Here is a 17844-nt window from a genome sequence, read left to right on the forward strand (position 1 = left end):
GTCATGTAATGGCTCTGTTAACTGAAATGCATTCTACTTTGGGCATTCGCAAAAGGCAAAACTGTAATACCAGGTATGTAAACAAGTTGTATTTATGAAAGGTTTGTATATTAGAGTGAAACGTCGTAGATTCATTGTACTGAGAAAAGAAAATATTTCGAATTGCTGGAATATCAATCTGAAATCAGTTTGGTGATATGAAAAATAAGCAAGCAACAATAAATATAAATTAGCTAGTGCGAATACCGAATATTTCGTACTCCGAAAAAATTCCTCTCGTTATTTTTACAAAACCTTCTTCATGAATTTTTAATAGATTTTACATAACTTGTCATAACGAAACATGTTATATTAGGGAGCCACCGTGGTGTAATGGTTAGCATGCCCGCCTTCCATACACAAGGTTGTGGGTTCGATTCCTGCTTCGACCGAACACCAAAATGTTTTTCAGCGGTGGATTATCCCACCTCAGTACTGCTGGTGACATTTCTGAGGGTTTCAAAGCTTCTCTAAGTGGTTTCACTGGAATGTGGAACGCCGTTCGGACTCGGCTATAAAAAGGAGGTCCCTTGTCATTGAGCTTAACATGGAATCGGGCAGCACTCAGTGATAAGAAAGAAGTTCACCAATGTGGTATCACAATGGACTGAATAGTCTAAGTGAGCCTCATACATCGGGCTGCCACCTAACCTAACCATGTTATATTAAATTTTCTTCGTCGCCCTTTTTTTTGAAGTTTCTTTTTCTAGTGTACTTGTTTTTGTATTGCGCTTTTGAAATAGAACCTACATATTAACTTCTAAATAAGGTTGGTCCCATTCTAAACGGTGTAGATATTGCACTGAAAAAAGTGTTGTTGTGAGGCGCAAGATTTCATATTCTTGCAATACGAATGCGAATTTTGTTCAGCATAGAAGACCCATTTCTCTGATATAAGGTTTTTTTCGATAAACTTTTCAATGAAGCCGTTTTGTCCTTATAGTTAAGTGACTCGACTTAAAATTGGATATCCAAACATGAAAGAAAATTATGCTTGACTAAGGTCAACTTGGCTTTAATAATGCAGAAAATTCTTTAAAATTAATAAAATTGTCATTAAATTTGTTGACTTTTTGTATCTTCACTGCAAAGGAAAAACCCTTCAAAACTAGTAGTACTGAAAGACATGCTTAATTTTAAAGACGTTTTTACTTGAAACATTAAATAATTTCTACTTGATATCGAGTATGAGTTTGAAAAAAAAAAAACTAAAAAACTAAGAAAAAAACTAAAAAACAAATCAATTCCAACTTGTTTCCTAGAATCAAAACTCAGATTTAAAAGAAATTTAAAAGCTCAAGTTTAAATTTTAAACTCAAATTTAAAAGAGAATTGTATCTTAAAAATACCCTTACTTCAATTCTCCGCTTCTGTGGCTCGGAATCAATACCAAAAACCATTAGAGTAAACACAAAATCTTTGGAACCGGACATGCTTTTTCGCTGGCCTCAATATTTTTTCAGTGTATGCTTTCTTTTCTTATATGAGATGTATTTATATCCGTTACCTACTGTATAATAAAATTTTGCTTCAATGTATACTTATTGGGAAATATTTTCGAGTAAGCGTTCATTAAAAATGTCAGCCACTGGAGTGCAATTGATAGCATGTCCGCTAGCATTCAAAGGGTCATGGGTTCAATCCCAGTTCGACCGAACACCAAAAGTTTTTCAGCGGCGGATTATCCCCTCTCGGTTGTACTGATTACATTTCTGAGAGTTTCGAGTTTCATTGGCTATCAAAAGGAAGTCACTTGTCATTGAGCAAAACATAGAATAGGGCCGGTCTCATTGATAAGAGAGAATTTCACCACTTATGGTATCACTATGGACTGAATAGTCTAAGTGAACCAAATAATAACGGGCTACTACTACCCCTAACTTCACCTAACCTACATAGAAAAAAAGTAAACTGTTTTATAGGAAGAATGAACTACCACGTGCGAAAAGTGAACTAAATTGTACTAGACATTTTGAGATTTCCATAAATCGTTGTTAAAACTAGGAAACTTTTTTTTAACTGCAATTCACGAAATTACACAATCTCATAGAAGAAACATGTATATACGACCGTAAGTTCGGCCAGGCCGAATCTTATGTACCCTCCACCATGGATTGCGTAGAAACTTCTGCTAAAGACGGTCATCCACAATTAAATTACTTGGGTTGCGGGCCATGACAAGGCATCTTAAAACTTCTTAACATCATCTTCTAAATTGTAAGTTAGGTTTGGTTAGGTAAGGTGGCAGCCCGATGTATCAGGCTCACTTAGACTATTCAGTCCATTGTGATACCACATTGGTGAACTTCTCCCTTATCACTGAGTGCTGCCCGATTCCATGTTAAGCTCAATGACAAGGGACCTCCTTTTTATAGCCGAGTCCGAACGGCGTTCCACATTGCAGTGAAACCACTTAGAGAAGCTTTGAAACCCTCAGAAATGTCACCAGCATTACTGAGGTGGGATAATCCACCGCTGAAAAACTTTTTGGTGTTCGGTCGAAGCAGGAATCGAATCCACGACCTTGTGTATACAAGGCGGGCATGCTAACCATTGCACCACGGTGGCTCCATGCGGGATATATAGTAGACAAAAGAAAGGTCGATTAAATACCAGTGCTGCCGCTAGTGAAAAATTGAGTGAAGTAGATTTTGGAAAAAAGTGGAGTAGATTGAATAAAATTGAAGTAGCATACATTTTTGAAAACAAAACAATAGAATTCATTTTATTATACCCTCCACCATGGGATGGGGGTATATTAACTTTGTCATTCCGTTTGTAACACATCGAAATATTGCTCTAAGGCCCCATAAAGTATATATATTTTGGGTCGTGGTAAAATTCTGTGTCGATCTGAGCATGTCCGTCCGTCTGTTGAAATCACGCTAACTTCCGAACGAAAGAAGCTATCATCTTGAAACTTGGCACAAGTACTTGTTATTGATGTATCGGTCCACTTTTACGTATAGCCCCCATATAAACGAGAAGCAAATTTCATCCGATCCAGCTTAAATTTGGTACATGGTGTAAGTATATGGTCTCTAACAACTATGCAAAAATTGGTCCACATCGGTTAATAATTCAATGATTAAAACCGCTATGTTCATCGTAATTAAAGGAATGGGAAAAACAATTATGTAATATGGGGAAAAATTTTAAAATATGAAGCAGAACAAAAAGTGAAGCAGATTTTTGGAAGAAGGAGTGACGTAGAAATTTTTGTGAAAATGAAGCAAAATACTTCGATTGAAGTAGTAGCGGCAGCTCTGTTAAATACGTATATATTCAGTTTTTGACCGATATATATAGAGAAGAAATAATTACGAACCGATATGAGCTTTTGTGCTGTAAATATAGGTTAGGTTAGGTTATTTGGTGTAGAATTCTTGATGTTTTGGAAGATTTTGCAAAATATTCCTCTCCAACTATGAAATGCTTCATAAATTTTCTATAGAAATAATTTGACAAAATTTTCTACAGAAATAAAATTCTGACAAAATTTTCTATAGAATAAAAATTTTGACAAAATTTTCTATAAAAATAAATTGTTGACAAAATTTTTTATAGAAATAAAATATTGACAAATTTTCTATAGAAATATAAAATTTTGACAAAATTTTCTATGGCTACAAAATTGGGGATAGGTTTATTTGGGGGCTATATGTAATATAGATCGATACGGAGTCCGTAATTGGTCCGTATTACGGACCAATTTTGGCGTGGTTGTTATCGGCCATACACTAGCGAAATCTACCAAATATAAAGCGGATCGGATGAATTTTGCTTCTTCAAGAGGCTCCCGAGGTCAAATATGGGGATCTGTTAATATGGGGGCTATATATAATTATGAACCGATATGGACCAATTTTTGCATGGTTTTTACACGGTTGAAAAAGACTGTTTTTCATATGTTTGGCTATAAACATTATATGTTTGGAACACAATTTTTTAAACACAATATTTTTGAGTGCAAGCATATAATGTTCATAAACTAGCATAACATGTTTGGGACATATATGTTAATATGTTAGAACATATTATGTTTGGGACATAAAATGTTTGTAAATATAATATGCTTGGATGCAAACATATATTAATTTAGAAATAGCCTATAAACATATATGTGTTTAGTAGCTTGGAGCGCTATTTAACAGGGAGCGATATTGAATTAAGTTGGTGGTTGTTGCTTGTTATTACAAAATTAACATTTTATTTTTCCTTGGGCAATTGATCAGCTACTTCTTTGATCCTTACAAACTATGTGGTCCGCTGTTCGAATCCCCGTCCGACAAAAGGTAAAATTAAAATAAAAAAAATCATAAAATTGAATAGTTTCTTCTACAATGTTTGTATTACAGAAAAAGGTGCTAAAAACTAAAAAATCTCGTGGAAGTGAGAAAGATGTCGGGGAATATACAATTGGGCAAAAACAAAAAATTTTGAGCATTCAGGTCGAAAACCTATGTTGTTAGCACCTATATTACCTGTTTATTTTCATAATTCATTATGATTGTAAATATATAAATAAATAAATAAAATTTTGAGCACAATATTGTTTGGGAGAATTTTTTTTAAGCATATAATATTTTTGGGTGCAAAATGCTTCCAAACATATTATATGTTCACATAATAACATATTGTTTTTTGGAAGACAACATTATTGAATTTGGATGCAAAAATACAAAATGTTTGGAACTTAGACTACCCAAACATATATTGTTTAGATCAATATGCTTTCAAACATATTATATATTGGAAGAGATCAAACATATAAATGTTTGGGCAATACCCAAAAATATATATGCTTGAAGCAAAATATGTTTGGGAGTATATGTTACAGAAGCGATTTTTTGTGAGCGTGTAGAGACCATATATTAACACCACGTACTAAGTTTCAACCGGATCGGATGAATTTTGCTCCTCCAAGAGACTCCGCAAGACAAATCTGGGGATCGGTTTATATGGCGGCTATATATAATTATGGACCGATGTGGACCAATTTTTGCATGGTTGTTAGAGACCATATACCAACACTGTGTACCAAATGTCAGCCAGATCGGATGAAATATGCTTCTCTTAGAGGATCCGTAAGCCTAATCTGGGGGTCCGTTTATATGGGAGTTATACGTAAAAGTGAACCGATATGACCCATTTGCAATGCCATCCGACCTACATCAATAACAACTACTTGTGCCAAGTTTCAAGTCGATAGCTTGTTTCGTTCGGAAGTTAGCGTGATTTCAACAGACGGACGGACGGACATGCTTAGAATTTCACCACGACCCAGAATATATACTTTATGGAGTCTTAGAGCAATATTTCGATGTGTTACACACGGAATGACAAAGTTAATTCCCTCCTATGGTGGAGGGTATAAAAATTAACTAAAAATAAAGAAGAAAATCATTGGCGCCAAATCACGACCATTTAACAATGCTCTAGTTCATTCTTACTATTTTTGAGAATCGTACGAAAATTATCTTTTGCGTTAATTCATATTGAACTTTTGTGTACGGTCGTTGAACTTTATACCCACGTTTAGTTCATAAAATGTTTGAGACACACTTAACAAAAGGAAAATTTCATTGGCCTGTTGAAAATTTTGAAAAAAAAAAAATAAAATTAAAAAATTTTGTTTTTGGGCGGTGAACATGTTTGCCGCATCCATATTTGGAGCAATTGAGGCTTTTCGCTGTAAGGAAGTTTGTTTAAAAGAAAAATTTTTGTGATAAACGTTTATTTTTTACACACTGTAAATTCATAAAGACTAACTCAATTTTTTTAATTTTCTGGCTAATTTAATCGTCCTTCACATCTTTCACACTTCCACGAGGTTTAGTTTGATTTATATTTTTTTTTATCTTTTTTTAATTTTATCTTTCGTACCGCGGACCATACAGTTTGTACGCCAACACACTATCCACTAGGCTAAGTAGCTGTTATTGTTATCAACAAAGAATTATCGCTATAGAGCATAGTTTTGGGCGCCTACGGGTCGATGTAAAGAAGCTTTATTTAACAGAAACATATCTTAGTTGGCCACTTTCTTTTGGAAACGGAAATAATGTAATTTTACATATATTCCAAAAATGTTCACAAGGTTTTGAAACGATATCGGGCATTACATAGTACTATATTAAATTTTTACTATGAACTTTAAAATGTTTCTTATTAAAGACTTAAAGTCAAAAAAAAAAAATTAATTGCAAAAATAAATATTTTGTAAAATTATTTCGTAATTTTAATAACGTTTTTCTAAACGATTTGTTTTTTTGCGTGTATGAATAAAATTAAAATTTGATTTTTGATCAGAGGTAGTATTTATTAAAATGTGTTTACATCTCTGATTTAACTCTTCGTTCCGTTGCCCCTAGCTGGTTTTGATTCCACTTCCTAGCTGTACTTCAGAAACGACTGACAATAAGCAGTCTTTTAAATGAATTGAGTATTTTACCAATGGACGATGGATGGCCAATTAGCTATACGAGGGCAGTTCGGAAACTTCTTAGTCTAGCACAAAAAGCACGGTATAAACAGAAAAAAGTTAAGTGTTTTGGAAACTTCCAACTCCTTCATATACAGGTGTTCAAAAAAGACGCATCCGCAATTTTTTTTACAATGCAAAAATTAGAAATGCGTGCTGTCATTAAATATTTACATAAAATGGTTTATCGGGACAAGAAATTCATAATGATATGGTGAATGTGTTAGGTGAAAGTGCTCCTGCATATGCAACAGTAAAAAAATTGGGTTGCTGAATTTAAACGTGCTCGTACAAGCATTGAAGATGATGAAGATGCCTAACGTAGTGGATTACACTTTGGCGAGTCCACTTTTCGACAAAAAGTTTGAGACTCTAATCCCCAACAATGAGGCGTGGTGCACACAGACCCCGGGGAATAAAGAATATATAGATTTCTACACTGATAGCTCCAAATTGGGTGGACAAGTGGGGTTCGGAGTATATTCTAAAAGGGTAAAATAATAAATTAAGAGTACTATTGCAACCTTTTGGATCAATTAAATGTACAAATTCGAGAAAAACGTCCAGGCTTACAACACAAAAAAAACATTTTCATCAAGACAACGCACCAGCGCACAAGAGTGTATTAACATAAATCTAAAATCAATGAATTAAAGTACGAGTTGCTTGACCACCCACCTTATTCTCCTGATTTAGCTCCCAGTGACGTTTACTTGTTCCCAAATCTAAAAAAAATCCTTGCTGGCAACCATTTTACCTCAAATGAAGATGCAATTACAGTTATAAACCACTATTTTGAAGACCTTGAGGAAAACTATTTTAATCAAGGGATAGAATTGCTAGAAAAGCGTTGGACTGTATTGTATTGAAGTTTCAGGAGATTATATTGAAAAATAAAAATATTTTTGAAAAACTAACTATTCTCTTTCATTGATAGGCTAAGAAGTTTCCGAACCGCCCTCGTATGGGGATCTATTGGTAACGATTAGATAGCTCGATTCAAACATTTCGGATAATATGTTTTAATTAACATCACAAATATTTCCCAATAACTAAATTTAAGAGATTTTCGCCTTGCTCACTCCCTTTTTCGGTTATACCCCTGAAATGTTTTCAAGGTAGCTTTTATTGCAGAAAACCAATGACGGCAGATAACGCTGGATTTCTGAGTCAGTTGCGATAAGAAGTTTGGAGGTACTTTAGACTTGCGTCATAAAATCTAATGGTAGGCCAAAATTTTCTCTTGCCGTATGAGTCGGTAAACAATCATTCAATTATTGTTTTTGAATTCATACCACAATAATGATGGTTAGAGGGGTAGTTGTACGAGTATATGCGTAATGCTTCAATATGCAATGCAGGAGATAAATTCGGCATTTATCAAAGGGATTTGCCGATTAAAGTCCAGGTCAGTAAGCTAAATGTAAGCAATATTTCCCCGATAAAGACAGATAATACTAGAAAAAAATCGGCACTTCAGAAGATTTAGATTATTGCAAGTATAAAAATTTTTTTATTCCATGCCAAATTCTCCGCTCTGGCATTTGTGTCTGGGATAAACGGCTTCGGCAAATTGTGATTAAATTGTAGTGTATTTATTTTGCATAAATTAATACAGAAAAAGTTCCTCGTTGTAATTTATGGAGATATGGATCCATGCCGACTCATTTGTAACATCCGTCAAGGACCCTTCCTCTCAACATCCGCGAAAGCATTCACATACATCGGTAAAGAGTTGATATACAAAAAAAAAGTGATAATAAATTTACAATTAGTTCATAATGAACTATTTTCAGCAAAAACTGTTGCGACCAAATACTCTTGGAGGTAACTTGGTTCAAAATAAGTAAGTAAATACTATTAAATGGAAAGCTTTAATATTTTTGCATGGGCATGTCGTATGAGAAAAATACTTCTCTGCAGCAATACCAAGAACTAAATTGCAAGCGTAGACCTTGTACCGAATAAAAAATAGGTAAGTGGTTGAGACGCTCACCAGAAGCATTTTTACCAATCCGCCACCAATATCGAACGAATTGGATTACAATATATCCGATTTTCATGAATACTACCAAGTAGCAAATACTTTTGAGGTTTACTTCTCACAAACTGCATTGGTTGCTCTTTACACGTACATGATTCCAATTTAACTTTTGGTAATGCTGCAGAGAAGTATTTTCCTCATGACACATACCCTTGAGAAATAAAACAAGATTTCCATTTATTTATTCCGAATTTGAACAAAACTAGTCCCAAACAAGTACAGTATGTCAAGAAAGTCTTTTGACATTGCCAAATATTTCAAATTCCAGAAAATTGCAAAATACATAATAAAATATTTTTTAAAATTAAATTATATTTAATTTTGGAACAAAACATAAGTTTCATCCTATTGTCAAAACACTTTCTTGACATACTGTAGATAAGGCCGTAAGTTCGGCCAGGCCGAAGCTTATGTACCCTCCACCATGGATTGCGTAGAAACTTCTACTGAAGACTGTCATCCACTATCGAATTACTTGGGTTGCGGTAACACTTGCCGATGGCATGGTATCTTAAATCTTCCTAACACCGTCTTCTAAATTACAAGGTAGTCCATACATAGTATATATTAAACTAAAAAAGGCCGATTAAATACGTATATAATTAAATTTAAAGTTTCTATAGAAATAAAATTTTGACAACATTTTCTATAGAAGTAAAATTTGGAAAAAAATTTCTATAGAAATAAAATTTGGAAAAAATTTTCTATAGAAATAAAATTTTGACAAAATTTTCTATAGAAATAAAATTTTGACAAAATTTTCTATAGAAATACAATTTTTACAAAATTTTCTATAGAAATAAAATTTTTACAAAATTTTCTATAGAAATAAAATTTTGACAATGTTTTCCATAAAAATAAAATTTTGGTAGATTATTGTTGGCTCGAGTGGCAACCATGAATATGAACCGATATGGACCAATTTTTGTGTGAATGGGGATCTGCTATATATAACTATAGACCGATATGGACCAATTTTGGCATGAATATTAGCGGCCTTATACTAACACCATGTTGCAAATTTCAACCGGATCGGATGAATTTTGCTACTCCAAGAGGCTCCGGAGGACAAATCTGGGAATCGATTTATATGGGGGCTATATATAATTATGGACCGATATGCACAAATTTTTGCGTGGTCATTAGAGAACATATACCAACACCATGTACCAAATTTCAGCCGGTTCGGATGAAATTTTCGTTTCTTAGAGGCTCCGCAAGCCAAATCGGGGGATCGGTTTATATGGGGGCTATATATAATTATGGACCGATGTGGACCGATGTGTACCAATTTTTGCATGGTCATTAGAGAACATATACCAATACCATGTACCAAATTTCAGCCGGATCGGATGAAATTTGGTTCTCTTAGAGGCTCCGCAAGCCAAATCGGGGGATCGGTTTATATGGGGGCTATATGTAATTATGGACCGATATGGACCAATTTTTGCATGGTTGTTAGAGATCATATACTAACACCATGTACTAAATTTCAGCCGGATCGGATGAATTTTGCTTCTCTTAGAGCAATCGCAAGCCAAATTTTCGATGTGTTAAATACACACGGAATTTCGATGTATTACAAACGGAATGACAAAGTTAATATACCCCCATCCTATGGTGGATAGATAAAAATAATAGAGAAAAGTTTACTTGAATCAAGCAGCTCCATGAAATAACTCCCCAAAACGAAAAATGAAATAAATCCCTAATTTCCTCTACAAAGAACAAAGACAACAATTTTTGTTATTTCATCTGACGATGAAGAGATTTAAGCAATTTGTAGCAAATTTCAAATTTGTAGCAAATTTCAAATGACTCTCCAGTCCGTTAGCATATCAAAGTGAGTGGACATATATGGTTGTCCATATATTAGAAGTTGAAAAGACTATGACATAAAATAAGAAAATACAAACATATAAAGATGTAAAATAGATCTAGTTGAAAAGTAGTTACATACATTTATAATATTTGTAATTAATTCCACCAAATTCTCTTTTTCATCTCACCACACCCTCAAGAAAAATCGCTTCTGTAACATATACCCCAAACACATTTTGCTCCAAGCATATATATTTTCAGGATTGGTCCAAACAAAATATTGTTTGTATTGTTCAAACATATTATATTTCACCTTAGGGCATACACTGGCAGTAAAAAAATGTTAATGAAATTTTCTTTGTGTGGATATATTTTTAAAGCGCCAATTGGTTACTTCCGTTATTTTACTTGCAGCATGCTCTCTAGGTCTCTCTTTCTAAACACATATATGTTTATTAATATACGTTTGCATCTAAACATATTATATTTACAAACATTTTATGTCCCAAACATAATATGTTCTAATATTAACATATATGTCCCAAACATGTTATACTAGTTTATGAACATTATATGCTTGCACTTAAAAATATTGTGTTAAAACATATTATACTAGTTTATGAAGATTATATGCTTGCACTTAAAAATATTGTGTTAAAAAATGGAGTTCCAAACATATAATTTTTACACCCAAACATATGAAAAACAGTCTTTTTCGTCCGTGCATGTAGCGACTTTTTAGACCACAGGAATAGTCTTGTTATTCATTCCTAAATGAAATTAATGTAAATAATGTTTGGTCAAATACAGGGCTGTGGAGTCGGAGCCGGACTCGGAGTCTTGGAGTCGGAGTTTGAAGATTTTGCTGGAGTCGGAGTCAGAGCCGGAGTCGTAGAAATTTTGCTCGACTCCGACTCCGGCGAAACAAACTGAAAACACTTCCTATCTTTGTAACTAAAGAAATATTTCGACAAATTAGATTCCATTAGGGATTTTAATCGAACAACGAAAAACGAAGTAATGGCTTTCAGTGTATTTATATGGGTGAAATTTCACGGTGATATAAAAAGTAGATTTTACTAGAATATGGGCCGAATAGATCAATTGTATTGTCCATTTTTAACATATTAAAATATCGATTTTTGACCATAACAGGTTGGCTGATAAGTCCCCGGTCTAACAAAGAAAAACACATTTTTTTTGTCAAAATTCGTTTTTATTATTAAACATAGTTCCCTTCAAGAGCGATACAACGATTATAAAGACCTTCCAATTTGTTGATACCATTTTGGTAGTACTCCTTCGGGTTTGCCTCAAAATAGGCCTCAGTTTCGGCGATCACCTCTTCATTGCAGCCAAATTTTTCCCTGCGAGCATCCATTTGAGGTCTGAGAACAAGAAAAAGTCGCTGGGGGGCAGATCTGGAGAATACGGTGGCTGGGGAAGCAATTCGACGCCCAATTCATGAATTTTTGCCATCGTTCTCAATGACTTGTGGCACGGTGCGTTTTCTTGGTGGGACAACACTTTTTTCTTCTTCATATGGGGCCGTTTTGCCGCGATTTCGACCTTCAAACGCTCCAATAACGCCATCTAATAGTCACTGTTGATGATTTTTCCCTAATTGACTTACAGACGTCAAATTTTGACACGAATCATTTGAAGGTTGGTACTATATAAAAATAATATGTATTTAATACTAGCGACGCCATCTATGTGTCAGACAGGGGACTTATCAGCCAACATGTTATATGTACTCTTGATAAAGGTACAATTTTAAGACAATATAGCAGTTGAACCTAACGTTCAACATTTTTTGGCAGGCATGTCGAGTTCGAAGATGGGGTATACAGGACAAATTTGGGATATAGCACCTACATATAAACCCATCATCCGATTTGTTTTAAAAAGTTTTTCCCATTTTGAAAAATTTAGTTTCTGTAGAAAATTTTGTCAAAATTTTATTTCTGCAGATTTTTTTTTATTTCAACGAAAATTTTGTCAAAATGTTATTTCTATAGAAAATTTTGTAAAAATTTAATTTCTATAGAAAATTATGTCAAAATGTTATTTCTATAGACAATTTTGTAAAAATAGAATTTCTATAGAAAATTTTGTCAAAATTTTATTTCTAAGAAAATTTTGTCAAAATATTATTTCCATTGAAAATGTAAAAAATTTCTATAGAAAATTTTTTCAAAATTTTATTTCTATAGAAAAATTTTGTCACAAAGAAGTACCTCTTTGCAACATCTACCAAATGAATGTGGTATAGACAATATTCCTCTCAAAAATATTAAGATCCTGTAATAAAAACTAAAATATCCTAATTTGAGAATATGTATATTTCTTTAATGTCTGCTTTTTATAATTTTTAGAGTTGAGTTGATGTGTGAGAAACGTTCACATTTAGGGCAGAATAACTTTATATAGAGTAATTGTGATGAAAAAGTACCAAATGACTCGCGGTCGTGCCACGGTGCTTTTGGCAGTCGAAATGTATAAAACAAAAACACAAAATTGTCAACTTTATCAACCCTGGCCTCTAATATCCATAACTGATAAACCATTTATAAATCGATGTTTCACGATTTTATTTCTATAGAAACAATATTCGTAACTGTCCAGCTATTCCTGTCATCTGTTGTATGGTAGTTGTTATTTAAAATTCCGCCCGTCCTAATTTTTGGCAGTTTATGTTTGTTTTCTATATCCGACACATTACATTTTTGAACATCTAAACTTTCTGTCTGATTAGCCCGACATTTTGATTTTTGTGTATTTTTCTTTTTTAAATAGATTTATTTATTATAAAATGCCTATATAGATTAATTCCAGGATTTTACTTCTTAAACTTCTGGAAGCCTACTTATTTTTTGAAATTTTTTGCTTTTATGTAGCCTTGTGTCGTATTTTAAGTTATTGGCCTGACATTAAAATGTAGAGTTCTTTACATCCCTGAAATGCTGAGATTTGTCGTCGAGTCGTATCAAAATTTAAAATTAGGGTTCTTTAAAATGAGATTTAGGTACACCACCTGGAGTCGATTCCGGAGTCGGAGTCGAGGCTAATAAGAAATGCTGGAGTTGGTGTCGGAGTCGAGTAAAATTGACTCGACTCCACAGCCCTGGTTAAATATAAATACCCCGCAAAAAAATGGAGAGTACAACTTTAAAGCACTTCTAACAATGTCCTCCCAAAGATGTTCTTTGTTTTAACTACGCAGGAAGTTCTTTTGATTTAATTTTTTATAACTCGTTTTTGTTATAATTTTAATGGTCGCCATTAAATATATGATCTTTTTGGATCCGGAAGTGGTGCCAAATTGGCTCAGAAGCGATGAATTTAACATGGGCTTGAAATAGGACGGATGTCCACCATTTCAGCAGTCGTCGCACTGAATTTGAATCACTTTTTAGGGTGTGATCTGAATCCAGTGTTTTGGATGTTAATTTGTTTTTATATTTTGCCAAATAAATAATTTTTATAATTTTTTATGATTTTTAATGAACGCTTGTCTGAAACGCTTGACCTCAAATATCCACGCAAAGAAGGAATATGATCACCTCAAACACATGTTTCAAGAGCAAAATATTATTTTTGTATGGTGACCATGTAACATGTTTTTCATTAAAATGTTATTTTCTCGTCAAATATAACCTGCTTGCCGAAATCAGATACATGATTTCCGGGAAAATAACAGTGTTGCGAAAACCATGTTACATGGTCACCACCCAAAAATAACATTTTGCTCTTAAACATGTTTGAGGTGATCATATTCCTCCTCTGAGTGTCTTCAAAAATTGCAATTTTTCTAGAATGGATTTACCATTTTTATCGACAAACCTTGAATAAATTGTTCCATTTTATTATTTCTTACTCTGGTTGTAATCTATTTGAAACTAGAAAGTTAAAATTACCCATTAAAATACGAAAAAGCGAGTTATGTACCATAAAATTGAGTTAAAAGAACTTGCTGCACCCAGAGACGGAATATGATCACCTCAAACATGTTTCAAGAGCAAAATGTTATTTTTGGATGGTGACCAAACATAACATGCTTTCCGAAAACATATACATAATTTCTGAGTAAATAACATGGTTGCGGCGAACATGTTACATGGTCACCATCCAAAAATAACATTTTGTTCTTGCAACATGTTTGAGATGATCATATTCCTTCTCTGGGTGTGTGTAGTTAATATGGAGAACATCTTTGGGATGTAATTTTTGTAAGTGCTTTTAAAGTTGTGCCTTTAGAAGAACTTCCAAATTTTTTTGCTGGGTATGTTTATACAAAAATATATGCCGAAAATAATAAAGTAAAAACGATGTATAAAATGGTGCCAACAAACCCAGGTTCAACCCCCAGGTGGAGGCAAAAAGTTATTCAAATTATAAAAATTATATAATAAGAAAAACAGGCATAACAAAAAATAGAAAAAGAAATTGTTGAAAAAATTTTGCTTGTCATTCAAATGAACTTCTAAGGCACAACTTCTAAAGCAATACAAAGGGTCCAAAAATCGAGTACTTCCGTTCAATGACAAGCCCATGTAAAATTCATTGGAGGTGATCCAAGTTTGCACTACTTCCGGATCACAAGTTTGGGATCCAAACTACTTTTTTGGAAGCTCTTGTATTGCTGGGTAAAGGAATATAAAGGGTGATACGGTCAAAATTTGGGAAAAATCAAGGGAAAACGCGTGTAAATCGGTGAAATCGTTTATGTAAAAAATCAAATTAAATTTCTTTTTCAAGTTCAATTAGTATAAAATTCAGGAAAAATATTCAGTTAGGCTTTCGCTTTTCCAAATCCGAATTGCCGGGCCTCCCGCTTGACACCTACCATCAGATTTTGTACAGCCACCTTGTCCACCTTCTTCGCCGCAGAAAGCCAGTTTGCCTTGAACTGCTGCTCGTTCTTAGCAGTTTTTTTGGTCTTCTTTAGGTTCCGCTTGACAATAGCCCAGTATTTCTCAATTGGGCGGAGCTCTGGCGTGTTGGGAGGGTTCTTGTCCTTGGGAACCATCTGCACGTTGTTGGCGGCGTACCACTCCATGGCCTTTTTACCGTAATGGCAAGATGCCAAATCCGGCCAAAACAGTACGGAACAACCGTGTTTCCTCAGGAAAGGCTGCAGACGTTTATTCAAACACTCTTTCACGTAAATTTCTTGGTTGACAGTCCCGGAAGCTATGAAAATGCTGCTCTTCAAGCCACAGGTACAGATGGCTTGCCAAACAAGATATTTCTTTGCGAACTTTGACAGTTTTATGTGCTTGAAAATATCTGCTACCTTTCCCCTTCCTTTTGCCGTATAAAACTCCTGTCCCGGAAGCTGCTTGTAGTCGGCTTTGACGTAGGTTTCGTCGTCCATTACCACGCAGTCAAACTTCGTCAGCATCGTCGTGTACAGCCTCCGGGATCGCGCTTTGGCCGTCGTATTTTGTTTATCATCGCGATTTGGAGTCACTATCTTCTTGTAAGTCGATAGTCCGGCTCGTTTTTTGGCTCGATGCACGGTTGTAGACGATACACCCAGCTTATTTGCGGCATCTCGGAGAGAGAGGTTAGGGTTTCGCTTGAAACTACCGGCAACTCTCTTTGTCATCTCAGCGGCTTCCGGTTTTCGATTTCCCCCCGATCCAGACTTCCTTGGTGTCGACAAACGTTCCCCAAACACTTTAATTACATTTGTAACGGTTGATTTGGCAACTTTTAGCGATTTTGCCAGCTTTGCGTGCGAGTAGCTCGGATTTTCGCGATGCGCGAGCAAAATTTTGATACGCTGCTCTTCTTGCTTGGACGGAATTTTGACAACTGAAGAGTGAATTCCAAAATCAAAACAGGAGCAACATTCTACACACACACACCTTCAAAATGAGGGGTGTTCAGGTTTTTTAAATGCAAAATTGAAAGAAATACGTCAAGTTTATATTGACCAAATTTTAACCGTATCACCCTTTAAACCTAAGCACTGTAGTCCCTAAGCACTGTTCTTAAGCTTAGGGACCGGTTTCTCTGTCTTGCTAATATGTTATTTACCATGTCGATAAATTAGCTGTGCACACTCAAAACTTTTATTAACAATTGGTTTATCCTGCGCTTAAATACTAATCGGAGAAAGAGAAGCCAACCCCTGAACTTTTAAATTTGTATTAACTTTCTACTTAAGTTTAATTTAATTAATTTATATTTAAATATTGTCGATACTATATGATTATTTGGATTTATTTATTATTTTGTCAATCCCCTTTCAGCTTCTCGGTATTGGCACAATTGTTGTCAATTGTTTGGCCTTGAACAACTATACAAATGAGGGACGTATGGTATGCATCTTCCTGATTTCTTTAGGCTCCCTCGTTTTTCTAATATCCTTCTTTGGCTGTTGCGGTGCAATTCGAGAAAATGTCTGTTTAACTTGGTCGGTAAGTTATAGCAGCTATTATTCTCCCTTTTTGTAGAAACTCTGAATAATGTGTCATACTGATTCGATATGCTTATAGTATGCAATTTTCTTGTTGATTTTGATAACTGGTAATGCAGTTCTTCATTTCGGTTATATATCCAACATCGATGGAGAGACAAAGGCCAACAAGGATATTGAAAGAGCTTGGCAAAAGCAATTGAATGGTACGGATGAAATGACCCCAATTCAAAACTTGGTAAGATCGATAGAGTGAATTCGCCTCGTAAATATGCTAAGCTTTTAATTCCCCCAATAGTTTGGATGTTGCGGCAAACTGAATTCTACCGATTATACCAATGCTAACTTAACCATTCCGGACAGTTGCTATCCGGAGGGAAGTGCTGGAAATGCTACAACTATTTACCCCGATGGTTGCTTGTATAAATTAATAGTGTTCTATGAAACTGCCGAACATTGGATCACCGTTTTCAGTTGGGCTACTCTCAGCGTTGAGGTTAGTTGAGATGCAAGTCTTTTGTAATTTGGTGGAATTAATTAATTCACTATATCTTTATCTTTTAGGTTGTGGCCCTGATATCTGCTTCCATTTTGGCCATATCATTCCGTAATCAACAGCGTAGATCGAGATACTAGAGTGATCTATGGTAGCATAAAAAAAAACCTGGCTGAAGATTTACATTCCTTTATAGTCTTTGCTTTTTGTTCTTTGGGAATTATTTGTGTCAATGTTGTTTTTTAAGTTAAATAAAAAGATCATACAAGCCCTTAATGCTATATTGCATTCACTTCCCAGCAAAAAATTGGAAGTTGTTCCACCAACATTTCTTTAAAAGCGCTTTCCGGAATCCTCCATCAAGTTTTTTCCACTTCCGATGCAGTCCTTTTGGACAAATCCACGAACATTTCCTTTAAATCGCATCCCGGAATCCCCCATCAAGTTTTTCCACTTCCGATGCAGTCCTTTTTGAAAAGTCCACGAACATTTCTTTTAAAGCGCATCCCGGAATCCCTCATCAAGTTTTT

The 17844-nt window shown here is 34.6% G+C and overlaps 1 protein-coding gene across 2 annotated transcripts in view; it reads left to right on the top strand.

Moving 5' to 3' along the window:
• Nucleotides 1-17590, top strand: part of Tsp42Er (Tetraspanin 42Er) — a 47729-nt gene extending 30139 nt beyond the window's left edge. The window contains exons 1-5 of one of the 2 annotated variants that reach the window (XM_075312010.1): nt 14606-14673; nt 16652-16819; nt 16898-17056; nt 17117-17314; nt 17383-17590. In XM_075312010.1, coding sequence (XP_075168125.1) covers nt 16718-16819; nt 16898-17056; nt 17117-17314; nt 17383-17454 — 531 coding nt within the window. In that variant the 5' untranslated portion in view covers nt 14606-14673; nt 16652-16717 and the 3' untranslated portion in view covers nt 17455-17590. Of the gene's footprint in view, nt 1-14605; nt 14674-16651; nt 16820-16897; nt 17057-17116; nt 17315-17382 lie in introns of those variants that run through there. The other variant, XM_075312009.1, reaches the window with a different exon arrangement.
• The last annotated feature ends 254 nt before the right edge of the window (nt 17591-17844 follow it).

The sequence above is a fragment of the Haematobia irritans genome, chromosome 5, assembly GCF_050003625.1.
Source record: "Haematobia irritans isolate KBUSLIRL chromosome 5, ASM5000362v1, whole genome shotgun sequence".
Classification (NCBI taxonomy): domain Eukaryota; kingdom Metazoa; phylum Arthropoda; class Insecta; order Diptera; family Muscidae; genus Haematobia; species Haematobia irritans.